Source organism: Lithobates pipiens, unplaced genomic scaffold, assembly GCF_037356315.1.
Source record: "Lithobates pipiens isolate NorthernLeopardFrog02 unplaced genomic scaffold, aLitPip1_a1.2 Scaffold_8, whole genome shotgun sequence".
NCBI lineage: Eukaryota > Metazoa > Chordata > Amphibia > Anura > Ranidae > Lithobates > Lithobates pipiens.
Window position 1 is genome coordinate 624,589,267 of NW_027507903.1, and position 23,313 is coordinate 624,612,579.

The 23,313-nt window shown below is 43.3% G+C and overlaps 1 protein-coding gene across 1 annotated transcript; it reads left to right on the forward strand.

Moving 5' to 3' along the window:
- Positions 1 to 279: 279 nt before the first annotated feature.
- Positions 280 to 10,507, forward strand: LOC143963937 (olfactory receptor 1M1-like). Its single transcript, XM_077473667.1, has 2 exons — positions 280 to 295; positions 9,186 to 10,507. The coding sequence occupies exon 2, from the start codon at positions 9,189 to 9,191 to the stop codon at positions 10,128 to 10,130; it is 942 nt and encodes a 313-aa protein (XP_077329793.1). The 5' UTR covers positions 280 to 295; positions 9,186 to 9,188; the 3' UTR covers positions 10,131 to 10,507.
- Positions 10,508 to 23,313: the final 12,806 nt, after the last annotated feature.

Sequence of the window (23,313 nt, forward strand, 5' to 3'; positions counted from 1 at the left end):
TTCATAAAAAAATTTATTTGGAACAAAACGAATTGCACATGTCTATTGTCTGTAAAAATATAATTGTATAAATCAATATATATTCTTCCTAATGTTTTAATGTCTTAGAATCCCATTGCATAATTAACGATTCTTTTTCTAAAAGAAAATAAAATCTAAAAATAATTTCTACACATATCAACAATAACGAGTCCCATGACAATATCATTGAGCACGTCCTACAATTTCATCTACTAACATATAAAAGCAACGCAATTCTATAATCATTAGCTTCAACTAAGGATAAATACTTGCCGTACGTATTATTCTAATTATTGTTTATTGCATTATTCAACTTTCATCTGATTTCTGTCTTGTTCTTTGCAGATTAAGGTTGGCTAATTTATATTTTTGAGTGTTTAAAATGGAACTAAAGTCAGAAACTGACTGCCCTAAGTTCTCTCAAGTTCTCTCAATTGATCTGACAATGTTACTGAGTCTTCTACTTCCATCCTAAACCTGAAAAGAACCAGCAGTGTGAGAGACTGAGGAAATGATTGGCTGTTTGACATTTATGGTCTTTTTTTAGCAATGGCTTTAGAGCTTCAGGTCACAAATAAGTATTTGGGTGGTCATTATTAAGCTTTTACTGAAGGTAAGGAGGAAAGGAAAGGGGGGCAAACAGGCGATTGAAGTATGTTCTGGTGTTAGCTCTGCTTTAAAAAACAATGGTTCCTAGGGTTTGCACTGATCCCCGTTTTGTATCGGTGAGTACTAGAATCGATACTTTCAGTCAAGAACTTGCCAATACCGATACTTTGAGGTACAATTTCCCCCACTACTCTTGTGTGAGTGTTTGTGTAGAAAGGGAAAAGCACCATCATGTGGGCAGTTTATTAAAAGTGTTAGAACTCACAGTAAATATCTGGCCAAATGCAAAATCTATGTCCTGGTCCCGCAATGATAGCAAATCATGGCCGCTGGAGGTGCTCACAGGGCTGGAGAAGTCCTGGGACTCTGTGGGTATAAAGTAAAGTGTCCTTTTTGGCATCGGGAGCATTTGCTTGTTATTGGCGCCGATCAGTATCGGAGTATCCCTACCAGTTACACATTAAAACTCTTCTCCAGGAAGGTTTCCCTTACAAACCGCACCACCCCACCCACTTTAACAAGTTTGTGTCCTTAGCACATGTAAAAACACTGTAGACTTGATGTGCTCAATACAAGCTCATTGATGCAGCCGCAGCAGTTTTGTATAATTTGTTTAGAGCCAGCCATCAGCTGTTCAGTAAAGGTGACTAGAGTGGCTCTACGGCCACCCAATCATTTTTATGATAGTGAGAATGGCCCCTTTTCCTTGCCACCATCCTCAGTGGCTACAGGCCTCTCCCGCTCCTCTGAGGAGATTAAGGAATATCTGTTCTCCAATATTCTTTGTGTCTTATGAACCCTGAAGAGACAAGGTTTTTTTTATCACTTCTTGTTTCAGAGCTGTCATTATCTGGCTACTGTAGTTGGAGAAACAGTGTAAGACCCTCAATAAGGCACTGAGGGTTTAATAAATCACTGATGTCTTCATAAAGAGGATCTGTCACATGCCCATACCCATAGGTATGGCATACATATGGCATACCCATACACATGCCCATACCCCTATGTACACACCAGAATGTAAACGCATTATACCACACAGGTGAAGTGTCATTGTAAATGTTGTAGTGAGAACAATAATTATAGGGCCATAGAGAGATTATTTTGTCACTTCTAGTTTCAGAGCAGTCATTGCCCAGCTACTGTAGCTTAGGATGCAGCTAATCAAGCATGATTTGTGCTTGATTAGTTGAAATGGAGGGCAAGGGAGACATTGGTGGTCTAATAGCCCCCTGATGTCTCCATAAAACATACCTGTCACCTGCTCATGCTATCACATAGGGATGTTTGCCACCTTGTGATAGCAATAGAGTTAAATGAAAAAAATTTGAATAAATGAATGAAATAAATAAAAATAATAAAACATATTTTAAAAGCATCCGTGCCTCCCCCAAGCATGATAGGGTCATTATGCATGTCTAAACTTATTACCTTATAGGATTTTAACCACTTGCTTACTGGGCACTTATACCCCCTTCATGCCCAGGCCAATTTTCACCTTTCAGTGCTGTCACACTTTGAATGACAATTGCGCGGTCATACAACACTGTACCCAAATGAAATTTTCATTTTTTTTTCACACAAATAGAGCTTTCTTTTGGTTGTATTTAATCACCACTTGGATTTTGTCAGGAAGGGCATGCCAGCAACCAAAATAATAGCCACAGAAGACGTCCTGAGCCTTTAATTCCTGTAAGGAGAATGTCATGGGTGCGTCTGCATGCGCCGGTACGGGCACATGCACACGCATGTGCGCGAGCGCCGTGGTGCATGTGAGCACCTTTTGATGGTTCATAGCACTAAATGGGCTATTTAAACTGGGTCAGCACCCGGATTCAATGCTGTCTGCTCTACAGCGCCCCGTGTGTTCCTGCTTCCATTATCTGATACCTGTTCCAGTTGTTTGACCTGGCTTGTTCCTGACGTTCCCTGCTGTCTGCCTGCATCCGACCCCAGTTTGTCTCTGATTCCACACCTGCCTGCTCCTTCTGCTACCTCGCTGCCAGCCTGATACCAATCCGGTCTGTACCTTGACTCCGATCCAGCCTCTGCATCAGTTCCTGACTTACTCACCAGTGTATGACCTGGCCTGCCTGTACCTGCCTTCTCTCCAGTCCTCTGGAAGCTTTCATCCCACCTGTAGCAGCATCTGCTTCCCAGCCTGCGTGTTTCAGTGTCAGTCTGTTCCAAGCAAGGTGGGCACTGATGAGGCTGCACAGATAGGTGGCACTGATGGGCACTGATAGGCACTGGTAGGGGACATTGATAGGCAACATTAATAAGCAGCACTGATAGGGGCCTCTGATGATGAGGCACTGATTGGCAGCATTGAAGGACACTGGTAGGTGGCACTGGTGGGCACTGCTTAGAGTGTGCAGGACTGATGTCCCATTCACTCCAGACAATAATCTGCTTTTTATTCTCTTTTCGCTTTCAGCACGAGAAAAAAAAGCTGATTACCAGCTCTGTTTACATGATGTGACCAGCTGTCATTGGCTGACAGCTGATCACGTGCTAAGGGGCCACAATTGGTCCCTTACTCAGATTTGTGACCAGCTGAGTCTCATTGACTTGCTAATCAAAGAGCGAGCCATGCGTGCCCTGCAGTGGACAGGAGGATGTTCATGGATGCCCTGCCGGCAATTTAGGCCTGCACTGTAGCCGAACTGTAGCCACAGGAAGAGGTTAAAGCATTGCCTATAAAAAAATATTAGGTTTGCATAGTTTGTCGCCATTTCACTGGTATGCACAATTTGGGGTTTTGATATGTTTGGTATTTGTTTACTCATCACAACCTCAGCTTTTATATTTTACCAAAAAGAGGGTATTATTTTGTGTTTGTGTGCATTAGAATTCAGCTTAGTGCTTTTTTTCCTGAAAATATGAATTTGAAAATTGGATGTGTAACTATCGTGTGGTATACAAAACAGCAACGGCTTCCATTTTATTCCCCAGGACTTCAAAGCAAGTTATTTAGAAGATATATTATGTTTGTGGCTTCTAAGTATTTTCCATTTAAAAAAAAGGAGATTTTAACCACTTGACCTCCAGAAGGTTTCATCCTCTTCATGACCAGGCCATTTTTTGCTATTCAGCACTGCGCTATTTTAACTGGCAATTGCGCTGTCATGCTACATTGTACGCAAATTAATTGTATATAATTTTTTCATACAAATACTTTTGATGATATTTGATCCCCAATGTATTTTTATTTTTATTTTTTTGCTATATAAACAGAACAAAACCAAATTCTTCATGAATTTAGGATAAAATGTATTTTGCTACATGTCTTTGGTGAAAAAAGAAAAAAAAAATCCCAGCAAGTGTATACTAATTGGTTTGCATAAAAGTTATTGAGTCTACAAACGATAGTACTGTATATAGTGTATAGTTGAATATTGATCAATTCTAATGCGCTGATGGCCTATCACATTTCTCGAGGCCCTAAAATGCCAGGACAGTAAATTACCCATTTTTAGAAAGTAGACAGTTTTATGTATTTAGTAAGAGGCATGGCAAGTTTTTTGAAGTTTAAATTTGTTGTCACAATTTTTTGGATAATTAAGAAATTGAATACTGTTGTGGCAGTGATCATGAATACTGACTGGTGACAGTATGTTAAAAAAAAATACATAACTAAAAAAAAGCTAATCATAATAATTGTCTTTCATTTTTTTTTAAACGATTTTATTTATTTTTTAACTATTACATTTGTACTTATTTTACTGTATTTACTGTATGGTCACACTGAACTACTATGATGGAAAGTATGTAAAAAAAAAAAAAAAAAAGATCCCTGGTTGATCATTGGTGTAACAACAATGTGTTATACATTCCTGACTGTAACTTTACATTCCTGACAGCTGTGGTTACTATTGTGTGCTGTTATTGGCCCACAGCTATAACATTGTACAGGGTGCTATGATTGGCGTAGGTACCATGTGATAGCGGTGGACCAATCACATCATCACTATAGTAATCACAGCTGTTATAAATACAATTTATTCACAACAGCTTTTGACATTGTCATTATATTATCGCATATCGATCACATGATTCCTGGACGCTCAAAGTGGCTTGATACTGAGAGTTGCAATCTACTGTGTCTGGTGGACACAGTGGGTGTGGGAGTGGCATGCTGCTGGCACCTTAGCTAGATGATCTAAATGTACTGTGGCCAGGCGGCAACCGGTTAACATGTGTAAGAAGTTTTAAAAATTGCCCCGGTCAAAGTGGTCAAACTAAAAGCCTTCTCTATTCCTTACTGCAGGCGTAAAGTGTCCTTCTGAACCTAGGAGCGCCCCTGGGTGATGTAGATGCCTTGTATTGGCTTTTAACCTCTTTGTGCTGAGTGCATGCAAGTATGCGGCCTCACGGTAGCCTGGCCTTGGTGCCAAGCAGCCCCATATTTGCGTGCAATGGCGCCGATAGAGCTGTGATGAGAGCAACCCCCCTACAAGCTCCCGCACTACCGGTGCCTAAATGAAAGCTCCCATTCACTGCTTGCGATTGGGAGCTTTCTGATCATGTGACCACCATGACAGCCAATCATGATGGTCACATGACCAAAAGCCTTGCCCCACCTCCCAGCATTCTAAAGCCCTTAAAGGTCTGGCAGGCACCAGCTCTAAGGGGTTAGGCAGCAGGATGTTCTCAGGATCCAGAAGACTGCAGCTGTTTTATGACATTAGGTAGGAAGGACCAGTCCAAAATAGGCAAATATTGTCCAAATTCAAGAGGCATATGTTATTACAAGAATCTTGGCATGCTTTATTCCATATCTTTGCAATAACCAACTTTGCATCTGTGCAGGAATTTCCTGTAATAAAGACCAATCAATCCTGCTCTCTTGTATCCTACCTTCACCCTTATGTTGAAAACGACATGAGGGTGATATATGTAATATCATGTAATATATAGGGCAGGCTGGTCCATCCGAAAGCTCTACTTTTTGCAAAAAGTTATATATAACACAGTAATGGTATCACAGCTACTTTTAAATAGTTAAGAAGACAAATGGTGCGCAAACGTGGATTTACATCCTTTGTGGATATTGAGAAATATAATTAAATTAAAGTTTGTGTGTCCTGAGTCCTAGTTTAAAAAATGAGTACAAAAAAAAGAAAAAATAGAAAATAGATTTTTAAGGTTGCCACTATAATCCCAATAGGAAAGAAAATGGTCTCACATTATAATAAAATATCAAAATTTGTTGAGTCCCATTTAAAAAACATATGACAAAAAGAATACATAGACATGTCTTATTGGTACACTCCCTTAGGACACGCTTAACCCCTACACTGCCACCTAGGGGTTAACCCCTTCACTGCCAGTGTCATTTACACAGGAATCAGTGCATTTGTATAGCAGTGATTGCTGTATAAATGACAATGGTCCCAAAAAATGTGTCAAAAATGTCAAATGCCATAAAACTGTCCCCTATTTGTAAACGCTATAACTTTTGCGTAAACCAATACATTTTACCAAAAATATGTAGAAGAATATGTATCGGCCTAAACTGAGGAAAAAAAATGTTTTTTTTATATATTTTTGGGGAATATTTATTTTAATAATTGAATGTGGCGCCATGCTCTGCAGTATATGTCTTGATCACTTTTCATAGTTTAACCGCTTGCTGATCAGCCGCCGCAGTTTTACTGCGGCAGAATGTCACGGTGTCAGAAACTATGAAACAGACTGAGACAGAAGTACAATCAAATCACACTTGTTTATTAATAAAAATAAAAAGGTAAATAGAAAAAGGCGTAGTCAAGCATAGCCAGAGTCCTGTAGCCAGATCGGATAGTCAGCCAGTCCAAAGTTCATTAACCAGATCGGGTAATCAGCCAGGCCGGAAGTCAGGGATCCAAGGAGAGCAACCGCAAGCAGGATAAGAAGCCAGGTGGGATGTCAGCAAGCCAGTCTTGAAACAAACAGCAGGAGATGGTTCCTTGCGATGTGACCAATGCGAAGGCAAATGAAAAAGTGAGCAGGAAGGCTTTAACCTCCCTGGCGGTATGATTATTTCGGATTTTAGGTGCTAAAAGCGGTACCATTATTTTGTATGAAAATTTGGCGTTTTATATTGTAGTCCTGCAATTCTTAGGAATAACTCTCTTAAATCTGTCCAAACCAGAGTCTAGCAGACATCCCGGGTATGATAAAGTTTGAAAAATTAAATCATAAATTATAATATAATAAATAATTATAAATAATTGTACCAAATAATAATATAACAATAATAAAAATTATTCAATAATGTAATCAAATCAAAAACACTGAAATTTGCTCAGTTGCAGAATTGTCACTGTCATTACTTTTCAGTATTTGATGACGGATCTCCCCACAAATCGCTATCGCTCAATTCTGCGAGTGATTACAATTTATTATCGCTGTTTTCTAGCTGGTCTAAAATCATTTTTGATGTACAGTGACAGTTTTGGTTGCTATGGGCAATCTCCAGTTTCCAGGCATAAAGAACAGTTTTTATTATATAAAACTGCATGCAGGACACTGGGCAGACCACTAGGGACAACGGGGATGTGAAATATTTACATACAGCAATGTAATCTGTAAGATTACATTATACTGTATGTTTACTGTTTTTTTCACTTTTTGAATTTGGCGCCGATCTCCGTGCCCGTGCGTCGCAACGCTCGCAGGGCACGGAGATCGGCGATGTAATGCATCGAGCGAGACACGGCTCGCTCTTACAGCGGGGAGACAACGCTGGATCCGAGGGAGAAGGTAAGTAAACCTCCTCCTGGATCCAGCGATGCAGTCCCGAGTCTGACTCGGGGATACCGCTCTTGGTATAAAAAATCCACCCCGAGTCAGACTCGGGAATACCGTCAGGGGGGTTAAATAGGCAGGTCAGACGAGCATCATCGGGAACAGCTGGTAACTGTGGACAAAGAAGAGAGCTGGCAATTAGCTGACAGCTGAGCAGCCAGCCCAGAGGAGGAAGGGCTAAGCCGGCCCTTACACACGGCTGGGCGAAATGACATTATCTTACGTCACTTCGCCTCCTGGCCACTAGGGGCACGTGCGCCCGCAGCATGTGCCCAAAGCCGATGTGAGTGCCCAGGGGGCGCGAGGACCACTGGGCACCCGTGATCTCTCATGACAGAGTGAGGACCGGGATGTGTGTGTGTTTCATGTGTGTGTGGTTCTTTCAGGGGAGTAGAGACGGATCGTGTGTTCATACTAAGTATGAACACCGATTTCTTGCTCCTCCTAGACAGTCTCATCCCCCCTACAGTTAGAACACACACTAGGGAACACACTTAACCACTTGATTGCCCCCTAGTGTTAACCCCTTCCCTGCCAGTGACATTTATACAGTAATCAGTGCATTTTTATAGCACAAATCGCTGTATAATTTACAATGGTCCCAAAAATGTGTCAAATGTGTCCAATTTGTCCACCGCAAAATTGCAGTCCTGATAAAAATTGCAGATCACCGCCAATACTAGTAAAAAAAATAAAAATAATAATAATAAAAATCCCATAAAGCTATCCCCTATTTTGTACACGCTATAACTTTTGTGCAAGCCAATCAATATATGCGTATTGTGATTTTTTTTACCAAAAATATGTAGGAGAATACATATCAGCCTAAACTGAGGAAAAAAATATTTTTTTTGATAAAAAATGTGGGATATTTATTATAGCAAAAAGTAAAAGATATTGAGGGTTATTTACAAAAGGCAACTCCACTTTGCACTACAAGTAAAGTGCAGTCGCTGTAAATCTGAGTGGTAGATCTGAAATGAGGGGAAGCTCTGCTGATTTTATTATCCAATCATGTGCAAGCTAAAATGCTGTTTTTTTTATTTTCCTTGCAAGTCCCCCTCGGATCTACAGCGACTGCACTTCCAACTGCACTTTCAGTGCACTTGTAGTGCAAAGTGGATTTGCCTTTTGTAAATAACCCCCATTGTGTTTTTTTTTTCAAAATTGTCGCTAGTCTTTTGTTTATAGCACAAAAAATAAAAACTGCAGAGGCAATCAAATACCACCAAAAGAAAGCTCTATTTGTGGGAAAAAAGGAACGTCAATTTTGTTTTGGTGTAGCATCGAACGACTGCGCAATTTTCAGTTAAAGAGACGCAGTGCCAGATCGCAAAAAAAAAAATGCTCTGGTCATTGAGCAGCCAAATCTTCCAGGGGTGAACTGGTTAAAAAAAGATTTAACTTTTTTTCTCCTCAGAACTATTCAATATTAATGTATCAATCCAATCCTAGATACATGTATACTATTTATTCTTCTTTTAACAAAACATAGTAAATTTAATTCATAGATATCTTAAAAAAAGACCCTTATCTTTCTGTTTGCATTTAATTAAATGAAATGTTAATATTTGCTTTGGGTTAGTACACTTTGAGTATCTAATATATCATTGCATCACTGTATTTACTATTAATGAAAAAAAAAAAGTGTACATAAGATTACTTGGCTTTAGCAATTTCATTGCAATTTAAATCAAATAATTGTTACTGTTTTCGTTTTTTTCATTTTTTTAAAAAAACAAAAATTTGTGTTGTGTCTTCAGATTATGGAGGAGAAAAATGTGACCACTTTAACCATGATCCACCTGTTAGGATTTAATACTCCACATGGTATAACATTATTTATCTTTTTTCTTTTCTTCGTCGTTTATTGTCTGACAATATGTGGAAATGCCCTGATCATCACATTGGTGTCCTACAGCAAATCCCTCCATTCTCCAATGTACTTCTTCCTCACCCAGCTCTCCATAACAGATATATTATTATCAACTGACATTCTTCCTAACACGCTAAATGTCGTTTTGATGAAGGAGATCATGATGTCATTTTCTGATTGCATCACTCAATATTATTTCTTTGCTTTCTCAGAAACCTCAGAGTGTCTTCTTCTGACAGTGATGTGTTACGACAGATATGTGGCCATCTGTAGACCATTACATTATACCTTAGCAATGAACTTCCAGTTCTGCTGCATAATGATCATCACATGTTGGGTTTCAAGTGTTTTAATAGTATTGATTCACACTGTAACAATATCACAGTTATACTTTTGCGGTCCTAATACTATGGATCATTTTTTCTGTGATCTTGACCCAATCCTAAAACTCGCCTGCTCTGACACAAGCATTGTTCAGCTTGAAGTGGCATTGTTGGGTTTTCTATTTGTTGTCATCCCTTTCTTTATTATTATTATATCATATGTTTGTATTGTGATCGCCATTTTTAAAATCCCATCTATGAAGAGCAGGCAGAAAGTTTTCTCAACATGCAGTTCCCACCTGACAGTTGTGTGTATTTATTATGGTACTCTGGTTGGTGTTTATTTAATACCTCATAGTGGACAGTCGTGGAATATCACAAAGTCCCTGTCATTGCTGTACACTGTAGCCACCCCTCTACTGAATCCAATTATTTACAGTCTGAGGAACAGAGACTTGAAAAAAGCTGTAGATGAAATTGTCAACCGCTATCTGAGCTTGCCTTTTTAGTAAATGATAAAATATGTGCTTAAAGGGTAAGTTCACCTTTACAGAAAATCTGTAGTGTGAACTTACACTGGACCCCTTCCCCATCCCCCCTGGTCCCGCGATCACTCGCTGTGACACATTCGGTCGCCGCTTCACCAGTCTGGTGATTTGAAATCCCTGTGGCTTCATCTCCTAAACGTACCACATAAAAGATATGTATAGGAGGCATTCTAATTGGACACATGGACGGAGCTGACCAATCAGAACTTGCCTAACCCATCCTGCCAGCGCTGAAGAAGAGGAGAGAAAACCACTGGGATTTTAAATCCCTGGTCAGGTAATACGCCGACCCTATGTCTTACAGCGGGTGTTCGTGGGATTCAGGTACAGTGGGACCAGGGGGGGGTGAGGAGGGGGTCCAGTGTACGTTCACCTTACAGATTTTTAGTAAAGGTGAACTTACACTTATATATTGTTCTGCATGATAAAGTGATAACAAAATTATGTTTTAGCCTTAAACCCCTGTCAGTTTATATTTTTGTTGTCTATGTGCCATGTATAAATTTTACTTCAGTTACTGAGATGTTATCAGGAAATTGTAAGAAGACAGACCCAATACTCCTACAAACTCCATAAATCACAACAATACATATGTAAGTCCATAAAAGTCCCAAATGGAGTACTAAAGATCGTGTTGAAAAAAGAAGTGACACCAAAGGAAAAAATAGTGCTCTTCCTTTTCTCCTAGATAGAAACACTTCACATTCACCAGAAATATGTGACCTCTTTTCTCAAAGAAGGTCAAAATTGCTTTTGGTAGGTATATTCCCAGATAGGTATCCTGTACTCGAGTCACCAGTGATGTCCTAAGCATCAGAACAGCTGAAAACCATTATCTCCTGTAATGCGCCCCTGTGTCCTGTGTAAATCTCGTCAACAAAGTAGTAGAGCTGACTATTCCAAGCTGGACCGATGCAACTCCAGTCACCCTAGATCAGGCACTGGCTAGGACTGGATCCGAGACAATACTCCCCAGAGAATAACCTGTGTGTGTGGAAAGATCCAATGATGAAAGTACAAAGTTGGAGGATACAACAAGAAGCAGTGGCATAGCATGGGTGGGGCCACAGGGTTGGTTGCCTTGTGCACAAAATTTGTTAGGGCACAACATTTCAAAACAGCAAAGCCACACGGGGGGGGGGGGGGGTGGATCAGCATCAGTGACAGAGTGGACAGCTTCCAACAGCTGTCACCCAGGTGGGGGCAATGCATGTGGGCACACCAGTATACAAGTGCACAGCTACATTCATAGGCTAGCAGAGAGACCTTTGCCGGGGCATGAAAATATTTTAATAGATTTAGATAGAAGGTAATGACAACCCTGGAACATGGTGGCATGGTAGGCTAGTTCCATTGCACAGAGAATAGCTGGCACATGTGTACTTGTGGGCATGTTGTACAGGTTGGAGACAGGTAATGGGTGGTTAGATGAGCAAACAGAGCAGTCTGGAAGATGAGCAGCAGGCCATGGTGGACCCATGGCCCCTGTGAGTAGGGCCTACAGGCCCTTGAAGTGCTGGTTTTGTTCTTACATCACTGATCCTGAACTCAGAGAGGATCTCTGTGGTATTACAGAAGATGAAATACCAAATATAAGGAGGCCAGCATACATAGGGGACATTGAGGTGGTACTCTTTGACTACAAGCTGAATCAGGGATGGGCTACACCCAACTGGATATATTAATAGTGCAAGACCCTACCACTTTGAAAATGGATGCAAAAGTGACACATATTAAGGTCCCATCCCACTAAAGTGAATTTGGTGCTTTCAGCTGAGATTCAAGTATAGGCAGTCCCCGGGTTGCAAACATCTGACTTACAAATGACTCCTACTTACAAACAGAGAGAGACAACAGGAAGTAAGAGAAAATCTACTCCTAGGAAGGGAAATTCACTCCAGTAAGAGTTATCGTGGGAAAAATATGTCTCCACTGATGCTTTACTATCCCCAATTCTTGTTTCCCCAACAACTCAAAATTTGCAAAATCCATAGGGACAGAAAGTGAGGTGAAATCTTTTGAACAGGGACACAGACAGAAAAACAAACATTACAGAGGTGTTAACCATTCCCTATGCTATTCAAAAAGCTTAAAATAGTTTTTTTGATTGGAGTAACACTTAAAAAACTGACCCGTTCTGACTTACAAAAAAATGTAACTGTAAGTTAGGTGCATTGTCATTCAACAAAGTGGGGGGTTTAACCACAAGTCTTCAGTCTTACAAGTATAAATCTCTTGTGAGGGTCTAGAACTGAGGCAGTAAAAAAGATGAGAAAATCCCCTCTTGAAGGTGGGTTTTCCTGAAAAATATCACATAAGCATAGGGTAACTTAAACTCCTTCAAAGTTAACCATCTCTCCTTGTTGAATTGAAGCCTTTTTACATTTTAGAATAATACTCTGAGAGGCATATTAAGAACTTATTAGACAAAGGCACTAATAAGTAATACTGATTTAAAACTTTTTTTTCCTGGTGGAAAAGGTGGCTTAGGACCCAGGCAGTGGTGTGCTCTGTCCAAAAGCCAATCTATATCTGGAACATTAGGCACCAATATTATGAAGACCCAAAAGATATGATTGGCGATCAGTGTCACTTCTGCTTCAGGAACCCCTCTTACACACAGGCTTTGACAGCATTCTATGTTTTCAATATCCACCTGTTGTAATTGGAGCTGGGAGATAAAGAGGCTGTTTTACTAAAACTGGAGAGTGCACAATCTTGTTCAATTAAGCTTTGAAACAAATACAAATTGGAAGATGATTGGCTTCTATGTACACCAGAGTTTTCACTTTCCAGTTTTAGTAAATCAACCATATTATGTCTAAGTGAGAGGTTCCTTTCTTCCAGCACATGTATATATTAAACTCATCAACTTTGTTGAAAGATGTCGGTATGACGCTGCTATTTGCAACATATGTCTCAAGCGTATCTCGCATGGCCAAAACATCAGCCGCTTGGGCACCACATACTTGACCAGACATATGTTGACCTACCATGCAACTCGTTGGCAAGCATACCTCAAAGACCCACACCAAATAACAAAGCAGACCTCTCCTTGCTCCTCATCAGCTGGGATCTCCAACCCCACTAGACCTTCAGTCCTCTCTGAAACCTGCTCTGAGAGGAATGAAGGTGTAGAATTAGGTGTGTCACAGCCAAGTGCTTCCGGGCACTCTGCTAGCAGTACACCCACGTCCAATTATAGCAGGCAAATGTCCCTGCCCCAGCTGCTGGACCGTCGAAAGAAGTTCACTCCCAACCATCCACATGCCCAGCGGTTGAATGCTAGCTTGGCTAAATTTCTAGCACTTCAACTGCTGCCTTTTCAGTTGGTAGACTTGGCCCCCTTCCGTGAGTTTGTACAATGTGTGGTTCCTCAGTGGCAGGTCCCCAAACGCCACTTTTTCTCACGGAAGGCGATTCCGGCTCTCTACCGGCATGTGGAAGGCAATGTCCTTGCCTCGCTGGACAGGGTGGTCAGTGGTAAGGTGCATATTACCGCTGACTCATGGTCCAGCAGGCATGGACAGGGACGTTACCTGTCTTTCACGGCCCATTGAGTCACTCTTCTGGCAGCTGGGAAGGATGCAGGACAAGGTGCAGTAGTGTTGGAGGTTGTTCCGCCACCACGCCTCCAAAATGCTATTATTGGTTGTGACACACCTCTCTCCTCCACCCCCTCCTCTTCTTCTTCCTCCATGGCCTCTTCCATTGCTCTGTCCTCAGAACCAGCGGTGCTCCGTAGGCGTTCCAGGGGCTACGCAAGTACGCAGGCAAAACAATGCCATGCCGTGCTTGTGCTGGTTTGTTTGGGGAACAGGAGCCACACAGGGGGAAAACATGTTTTGTCAGCTCTGCAGGGGCAGGCCGAGAGGTGGTTGACGCCATGCCAGCTTAAGCCAGGAATGGTGGTTTGCGACAATGGCACCAACCTCCTCTCCGCCCTCCGACAGGGACAACTGACCCATGTGCCCTGTGTGGCTCCTGTCCTTAACCTGGTGGTGTAGCGGTTCTTGGGCAGGTACCCGGGCTTACAGGATGTCCTGAAGCAGGCCAGGAAAGTCTGTGTGCATTTCTGCCGATCATTTAATGCCTGTGCTCGGCTGGCTGAGCTCCAAAAGGAGTTGAACCTGCCCAAGAACTGCCTTATATGTGACATGCTCACCAGATGGAACTCAACGTTGGCCATGCTGCAGCGGCTGCACACGCAGCAAAGGGCCATCAATGAGTACCTGTGTGACTAAAGCACCAGTACAGGGTCAGGGGAGCTCGGTTTTTTCTCACCACAACAGTGGGGCATGATCAGGGATGCATGCACTGGCCTGTCACAGTTTGAGGAGGCCACAAGGATGGTGAGCAGTGACAGTGCATGCATCAGTGACACTGTACCTCTTGTCCACCTGTTGGAGCATACGCTGCATGGAATAATGGACAGGGCACTTGAGGCAGAACAGAGGCAGGAAGAGGAGGACTTCCTTGCCTCTCAAGGCCCCCTTTATCCAGACAGTGTTCCTGCTGTGCCACCCATCACACAGGAAGAGGATGAGGAGGAGGATGATTGTGTCAGCATGGAGGTGGAGGCTGGCACTCAGCATCAGCAGCAGCAGCAGTCTTGTAGGGATCATTTATAGTCCCAAGAAACCCGTGGACTTGTACGTGGCTGGGAGGAGGTAGCTGCGGATCATGTTGTCCTTAGTGACCCAGAGGACTCCGGACCGAATGCCACAGCTAACCTACGCTGCATGGCCTCCCTGATCCTGCAAAGCCTGCGGAAGGATCCTTGTATTCTTTGGATCAAGGAGAAGGACCATTAATGGCTGGCCACTCTCCTTGATCCACGGTACAAGGGTAAGGTTGGCGACCTTATCTTGCCATTGCAGAGGGAGCAGAGGATGAGACATCTCTGGGAGGCCTTGCAGAAAGGTCTGTGCAACGCGTTTCTAGAGACTTTGAGGTTACAAACTCCTGGTCCTGGACAATGTGTTGCTGAGGCATCAGTCAGGAAGGGCGGTGGAGAAGGTGGCCGTCTGACCGATGCGTTCAGACAATTTTTTAGTCTGCAGCCCCAAGGTATGATCGGTTCCAGCAACCATCGCCAGCGTCTGATTTACATCAGAAATACCTAGGGGCAAGGTCAGACTTGGACACCTTTCCCACCGAAAATCCTCTGGCTTACTTGGTCTTGAGGATGGATCACTGGTCAAATCTTGCACAGTATGCAACTGAGCTACTGGCCTGTCCTGCATCCAGCATTCTTTCGGAACGCTCCTTCAGTGCTGCTGGTGGCTTTGTTACCGACTTAGTTGATCGACTGACCTTCATCAAGATGAATCAGTCTTGAATCACCCACAGCTACCAAGCACCTGAAGCTGATGTTACTGAATATTTTTTTTTAAAATATCCCATCCCTTCAAGACTGCCTATGCTGATGCTGAGTGACTGTCCTGTTATGTTGATTGTCTATCCTCTTCCTCCTCCGCTGATATGTTGGAAGAACATTTTTGGTTCTGGGTGATGCCACCAGCCCAATTTTTCAGCCTCTGTTTAACAGGGGCGTTTAATTACAATTTTTGATGCAATGCTTTGCAGCAGGGCTCATTCCTGCACCACAACTAGAGTATAGGGGAGATGTTGCAGTGTCGTGGCACCAGCACCAGTGCCTAAGGCCCAATTTTTCAGCCCCTGTTTAACAGGGGCGTTTAATTACAATTTTTTTATGCAATGCTTTGCAGCAGGGTTCATTCCTGCACCACAACTAGAGTATATGGGAGAGGTTGCAGTGTCGCGGCACCAGCACCAGTGCCTAAGGCCCAATTTTTCTGCCCCTGTTTAACAGGGGCGTTTAATTACAATTTTTGATGCAATGCTTTGCAGCAGGGCTCATTCCTGCACCACAACTAGAGTATAGGGGAGATGTTGCAGTGTCGTGGCACCAGCACCAGTGCCTAAGGCCCAATTGTTCAGCCCCTGTTTAACAGGGGCGTTTAATTACAATTTTTTTATGCAATGCTTTGCAGCAGGGTTCATTCCTGCACCACAACTAGAGTATATGGGAGAGGTTGCAGTGTCGCGGCACCAGCACCAGTGCCTAAGGCCCAATTTTTCTGCCCCTGTTTAACAGGGGCGTTTAATTACAATTTTTAATGCAATGCTTTGCAGCAGGGCTCATTCCTGCACTACAACTAGAGTATATGGGAGAGGTTTCAGTGTCGTGGCACCAGCACCAGTGCCTAAGGCCCAATTGTTCAGCCCCTGTTTAACAGGGACATGTAATTACAATTCTTGATATAATAGTTCACAGGAGGGCCCGTTCCTGTGCCCACCTAGAGTAACTGTGAGGACTTATAGTGTTGTGGTGCACCACAACCACCAAAGGTCAATTTTTCTACCACTGTTCAACAATGGCATGTAATTACAATTCTTGATATAATCGTTCACAGCAGGGCGCTCCAGCGCCCACCAAGAGTCACTTTGAGGGCTTACAATGTTGTGGCAACACCAACACCTTGTTCTGCCGTTTCTGCAGAGCATATAGGGCAGGCCCCTACTTTCAAACATCCAACTTACAAACGTCTCCTACTTGCAAACGGAAGGAGACAACAGGAAATGAGATGAAAACGGACAGCAAAACAAATTATACAGGGGTGATAACCCTTCCCTATCTTTTCCAAAAAGCTTAAAAATAGATTTTTTGACTGGAGCTACACTTTAAAAATGTACCAGTTGAAAATTACAAACAGATTCTACTTAACACAACAAACCTACACAGTCCCTGTCTTGTTTGCACCGCCTGTATACTGCTGTTCTGAGTATATAGGGCCTGGGGGCCACACGTATTTCCTTTTTTTAATATGGGTAGGGGGTTCCCCTTAATATCCGTACAAGACCCAAAGGAGCTGGTAATGGGCAGGGGGGGCTACCCATGCCATTTTTCTCAATGATTTTCATCCATATTGCCGGAACCAGATATAACATTAAAACCGCAAGCAGTTTTAAATGACGTTATTTCCGTTAAATGTCATTTTGTGCAGGGACTGTTCTAAACACGGGAAACACATGCCACTTCACAGGCATACTATAGACACCCCCCAGGCACGATATTTAAAGGAATATTTCACTTTTTTTTTTCACTTTAATCGTCATTAAAATCAGTGCTCCCGAAAAAACTATAGTTTTTAAAAAAAATTTAGGCATTGACCCATGTCCCCAAGGGCAGGAGCTGGGTCCCCAAACCCTTTTTAGGACAGTATCTTGCATATTATCCATTAAAATTAGCAATTTTTATTTCGAACGTTCGAGTCCCATAGACTTCAATGGGGTTCTAACGTTTGTACGAATTTGCGGTCCGTTCGAAAGTTCTGATGCGAACCGAACCGGGGGGTGTTCGGCTCATCCCTAATCCTCACTAATATGAGATGGTGGCTGTGGGAGATCTGCCACAGGGTCCTGTGTGAGAGAAACAGGAGATGGGGGCTGTAGGAGAAAGTGCCCCATAGTGGGATCCTGTGTAGGCTAGGATTGTCAAGGTGGTGATGTAGAAGACTTTTTCTGCAGACCAGCAAGGCGTATTTCTGTATTGCATTGATTAGTGTGGACCAATCTCCACCTGGATCTCCACTAAATCAAATTAGAGAACACCTTTTATTGATAGAAAAAATACTAGGTGTTCTGCAAATGGAGATGGTGCTCAGTATGTGACTCCCTGTTGTCAGGGTGCGAAGGGGAAGCTGGACCAAACCTTCACTCTTTGGGCGTACATTGTACACCCAAAGAGCTGGACTGGATAAGCTGTTAGAGACTGCCTGACATCCTACTGACTGAGTCCATGTTCAAATGTTTGAGGATGATTTATTTCAAAGTGCATGCAGCTAGAGGCCAAATGGCTTTTCTTAAAGTTCTTTTACTGCTGGGCAAAGGTGAAACATAAAGTGGATCTAAAGACACTGGGGGGTTATTTACTAAAGGAAAATACACTTTGCAGTACAAGTGCACTGCTGAAAGTGCACTTGGATGTGCAGTCGCTGTAGATCTGAGGGGGACATGCAAGGAAAATAAAAAACAGCATTTTAGCTTGAACATGATTGGATGATAAAATCAGCAGAGCTTCCCCTCATTTCAGATCTTCCCCTCAGATCTACAGCAATTGCACTTCCAAGTGCACTTTCAGTGCACTTATATTGCAAAGTGGATTTGTCTTTAGTAAATCAACCCCAAGGTTTTCACCTTAATGCATTCAATGAAAAACCTTCTGTGTTTAAAAATCCCCACCCAGCCCCCCCATACGTACCTGCACCCAATCTGATCCAACGATGTGCATGAGAATAGCGGTTCTTGCCACTGTTTCCTTTCTCCCCTGGGTGGATTGATAGCAGCGGGAGCCATCTGTACATTAAATGCAGAACTGAGTGAGTGGGGGATGGGGCCAAGCCGCCCGCTCTGTGTCAATAGATGCAGGAAGGGCGACTCGGGAGCAAGCATGCACGGGTACAATATACCCTACCCAAATACTGGTTTTCCCATCTCCCCGCAGGCCATTACCATGTCTGGAAGGCCAACAAGGAGAGGCAGACAGTCACGAGCCAATAAAAGAGGGCAAGCAGGGTCTGTGTCTAGAGACAACAGTGCTGGTCATGGACGCTTTGCATTGTCATCAGCACGTGGCCATGGGACACGCTTGTCCTTATTTTCGTCAGCTGGAGGAAGGCAGTAGCGTGAACGCAGAGAGAGGGGATGCTCAAGAAGGACAGCAATCTGGCAGTCATGTTCCACCAGCTGCAGCATACTGCCAGGTTTGCTCCAGTGATGAAGAGGGAGGGGATGATGAGGTCACTGACTCCACGTGGGTGCCTGATAGGAGAGAGGAGTAGGAGGAGGCACATCTCCAACGAGGCACGATGCCCTCCGGGGGCCAGCTTAGGGGCAGCACACCAACTGAATCACACCGCAGAGCTCCACCTGTGCAGGATGCTGCCTCTGCACGTTATTCTAAAAGTTCTTTGGTGTGGGCCTTTTTTGAGACCAGTGCATCAGATCGCACCATGTTGACCTGCCATGCAGCTCATTAGCAAGTGTACCTTAAAGACCCATACCAAAGAACAAAGCGTACCTCTCCTTGCTCCTCATCAGCTGGATTCTCCAACCCCACTAGACCTTCAGTCCCCTCTGAAACCTGCACTGAGAGTAATGAAGGTGTAGAATTAGGCATGTCACAGCCAAGTACATGCAAGCACTCAGCTAGCAGTACACCCACGTCCGATTGTAGCAGGCAAATTTCCCCTGCCCCAGCTGCTGGACCATCGAAAGAAGTTCACTTCCAGCCATCCACATGCCCAGCGGTTGAATGCTAGCTTGGCTAAATTGCTAGCACTTCAACTGCTGCCTTTTTAGTTGGTAGACTCAGCTACCTTCCGTGAGTTTGTGCAATGTGCGGTTCCTCAGTGGCAGATCCCCAAACTGCACTTTTTCTCACGGGAGGCGATTCCGGCTCTCTACCGGCACGTGGAAGGCAATGTCCTTGCTTCCCTGGACAGGGCGGTCAGTGGTAAGGTGCATATTACCGCTGACTCATGGTCCAGCAGGCATGGACAGGGATGTTACCTATCTTTCACGGCCCATTGGGTCACTCTTCTGGCAGCTGGGAAGGATGCAGGCCAAGGTGCAGTAGTGTTGGAGGTTGTTCTGCCACCACACCTCCTGCTACTACTGGTTGTGACACACCTCTCTCCTCCACCCCCTCCTCTTCTTCTTCCTTCATGGCCTCTTCCAGTGCTCTGTCCTCGGAACCAGTGGTGCTCCGTAGGCATTCAAGGGGCTACGCAGTATGCAGGCAAAAAGATGCCATGCCATGCTTGTGCTAGTTTGTTTGGGGGACAGGAGCCACACTCGGGCAGATATTTTGTCAGCTCTGCAGGCGAGAGGTGGTTGACACCATGCCAGCTTAAGACAGGAATGGTGGTTTGCGACAATGGCACCAACCTCCTCTCCACCTTCCAACAGAGACAACTGACACATGTGCCCTGTGTGGCTCACATCCTTAAGCTGGTGGTGTAGCGGTTCTTGGGCAGGTACCTGGACTTACAGGATGTCCTGAGGCAGGCCTAGGAAAGTCTGTGTGCATTTCCGCCGATCATTTAATACCAGTGCTTGGCTGGCTGAGCTCCAAACGGAGTTGAACCTGCCCAAGAACCGCCTTATATGTGACATGCCCACCAGGTGGAACTCAACATTGGCCATGCTGCAGCAACTGCACACACAGCAGATGGCCATCAATGAGTACCTGTGCGACTAAAGCACCAGGACAGGGTCAGGGGAGCTCCGTTTTTTTTCACCATGCCAGTGGGGCATGATCAGGGATGCATGCACTGTCCTGTCACCATTTGAGGAGGCTACTAGGATGGTGAGCAGTGACAGTGCATGCATCAGTGACACTGTACCTCTTGTCCACCTGTTGGAACATACGCTGCATGGAATAATGGACAGGGCACTTGAGGCAGAACAGAGGCAGGAAGAGGAGGACTTCCTTGCCTCTCAAGGCCCCCTTTATCCAGATAGTGTTCCTGCTGTCCCACCCATAACACAGGAAGAGCTACCAATGCCATTTTTCTCAATGATTTTCATCCATATTGCCAGAATCAGATATTACATTAAAACCGCAAGCAGTTTTAAATTACTTTTTTTTCCGTTAAATGTCATTTTGTGCAGGGACTGTTCTGAACACGGAAAACACGTACCACTTCACAGGCATACTATAGACACCTCCCAGGCACGATATTTAAAGGAATATTTAACTTTTTTTTTCACTTTAATCGTCATTAAAATCAGTGCTCCCGAAAAAAACGATAGTTTTTAAAAAAAAATTAGGCATTGACCCATGTCCTCAAGGGCAGGAGCCGGGTCCCCAAACCCTTTTTAGGACAGTATCTTGCATATTATCCATTAAAATTAGCAATTTTTATTTCGAACGTTCAAGTCCCATAGACTTCAATGGGGTTCTAAAGTTCACACAAATTTTCGGTCCGTTCAAAAGTTCTGGTGCGAACCGAACCGGGGGGGGGGGGGGGGTTCAGCTCATCCCTAGTAGCTGTGATTAAACCAAAAATAATTGTTGCCCATGGCCATCCTCAATCCCTCCAGTATAAACCTCCTCTGCTTTAATCTTAAATCTGAAAAATATTTCATAGCCCACGCAACTGCTGCTAGGGCATCTGTTTGTTTAATATTGGTGTACAACGACTCCACATCTATTGTTACCAACAGAGTGGAGTCGCTGACCCTTACATCCTTAAGTCATTTTATTACATCTTTGCTATCTTTTATAAAGGACTTTCCTTTGCTAGCTAGAGGTTGAAGGAAAGTGTCAAGATATTCCCCTAACCTAGAATGTACTGACCCTATCCCACTTATAATGGGTCTCCCTGGTGGTTTGGTCTTGCTCTTGTGGACTTTGGGTACCTCGTATATTATCGGCAATTTGGGAGCTTCTGGTAACATATACCTTGCTTCATTTTTATTCAATATCTTATCTGCAATCCCCCCATTTAGAAACTCCTTTAGTTTAGATTTCAACTCTTTGCCTGGATTTTTCTTCAATAGTTGGCATGTGGTTACATCTCCAACCAGTCTACCTAGTTCCAACTCTTAGTCCTTTTTATTCAAAATTACTAGCCCCCCTTATCGGCGGGTCTAAAGACTATATTTTTGCGTTTCTCTAATTTTCTTATTCCCTGCCATACCCTGTCCGTTGTACTCAATTTATCCGGTTTTATACCATTGATTTCTTTCTCCATCATTTTTTTTTAAAAACTGCAATATGATGATTTGAATTCAATTTGGGGGTGAATGTAGACTTATTCCTTAACTGACTGTGTGAATACACTGTGCTGCTGGGCTGTGTGGCATTATCTCCCTTCTCTAAAAAATATTTAGTTTAGTTTCCTTATACATTTTTGAAGGTCAATAAAAGCTTCAAATTGGTTAAAAATCCTATTCAGTGCATACTTTATCCCTTTATCCAATACTAATAATTCTTCCTGCGAGAAAATTATGTCTGTTAGATTAAAGATGCCTTGGCCTAGTTGTCTCTTTTTCTCCCCCCCCCCCCCTCTGCACCCTCTCCTCGTGTGTTTCTGTTTATTCAATTCCCCTGTGGTGGCCTGTGTGTACCATTGTCCTGTATCTGTTCGCTTCATTGTCTTGAGGAAAACGGTTCCACCAAACCCCCCCCCCCGCTGGTCTGAAATACTGGCATTTGCGGTCTGTAGGGTTCCCTCCAGTCCCTCCAAAATTTTGCCATTTCCAGGCGGAAGAAGGGAACAGTCTACAAGGCATGCCAGCAAACAAAATGGCAAATCCGTAACTTCCAGAGGTAAGATGGTGATGGCGCCACTTCCAGTGACACGAGATTTGAAATTGGAGCGAATGGAACACCTGCAAGGTACAGTAGGTGTATAAAAAGCAGGGGGGAACAGGGACCCAGCAGCTTCCTGACGACTGCTTGGACTTTTTGAACAACACAAATGCCGGTAGCAGGGACCAAACAACTTGGAATACATGCAACACAGAAGACACCTTCAGGGAATACATGTTGACCTAGATGGAAGCTACATACATGGCTGGATAAGCTTGGTGTTGGCTTGTTGACACCGCAAAATGTGAGTGCAATATATTTTAAATAATTTTTTAATAAACACATTGAGAAATACTACACCATGATAGTTCTACTTGTTTTCTTATGAGTTTAAATATCCAGTGGTCTGACCATTGGGGAGATTGATAATTTTTTAAGGAGTGGTTCTCCATCTAATGACCCAAAGGTGAGCATTCAATTGATATCTGGTGAGTGGCCATTTCGCAAGGTGGTGGTGGCACTTAAGGGTGAATTTCACTGTGAAAGCAGGAATAACAGAAGTGCGAACAGAAGTCACAGATTGTTAGAAAACAATTCTTTGTTTTTCTGGACTTTAAATGGAGGAGTTTCAGATATAAATCCACATGCTTTATGAATTTTTTTGTTTTGCTTATTAACACTGGGTCTAGCAGTTGGTGTTTATTTATAGCACAGCGGCACAGAAAATAATTGATATATTTGTTTTTTAATATTTGTTTTTTTTAAGCATTGGTGGTAATATCACATGCTCTGCACATA

Excerpts from the sequence above, each read along its gene's own strand:
- LOC143963937 (XM_077473667.1), top strand. The coding sequence starts at position 9,189 with ATGGAGGAGAAAAATGTGACCACTTTAACCATGATCCACCTGTTAGGA.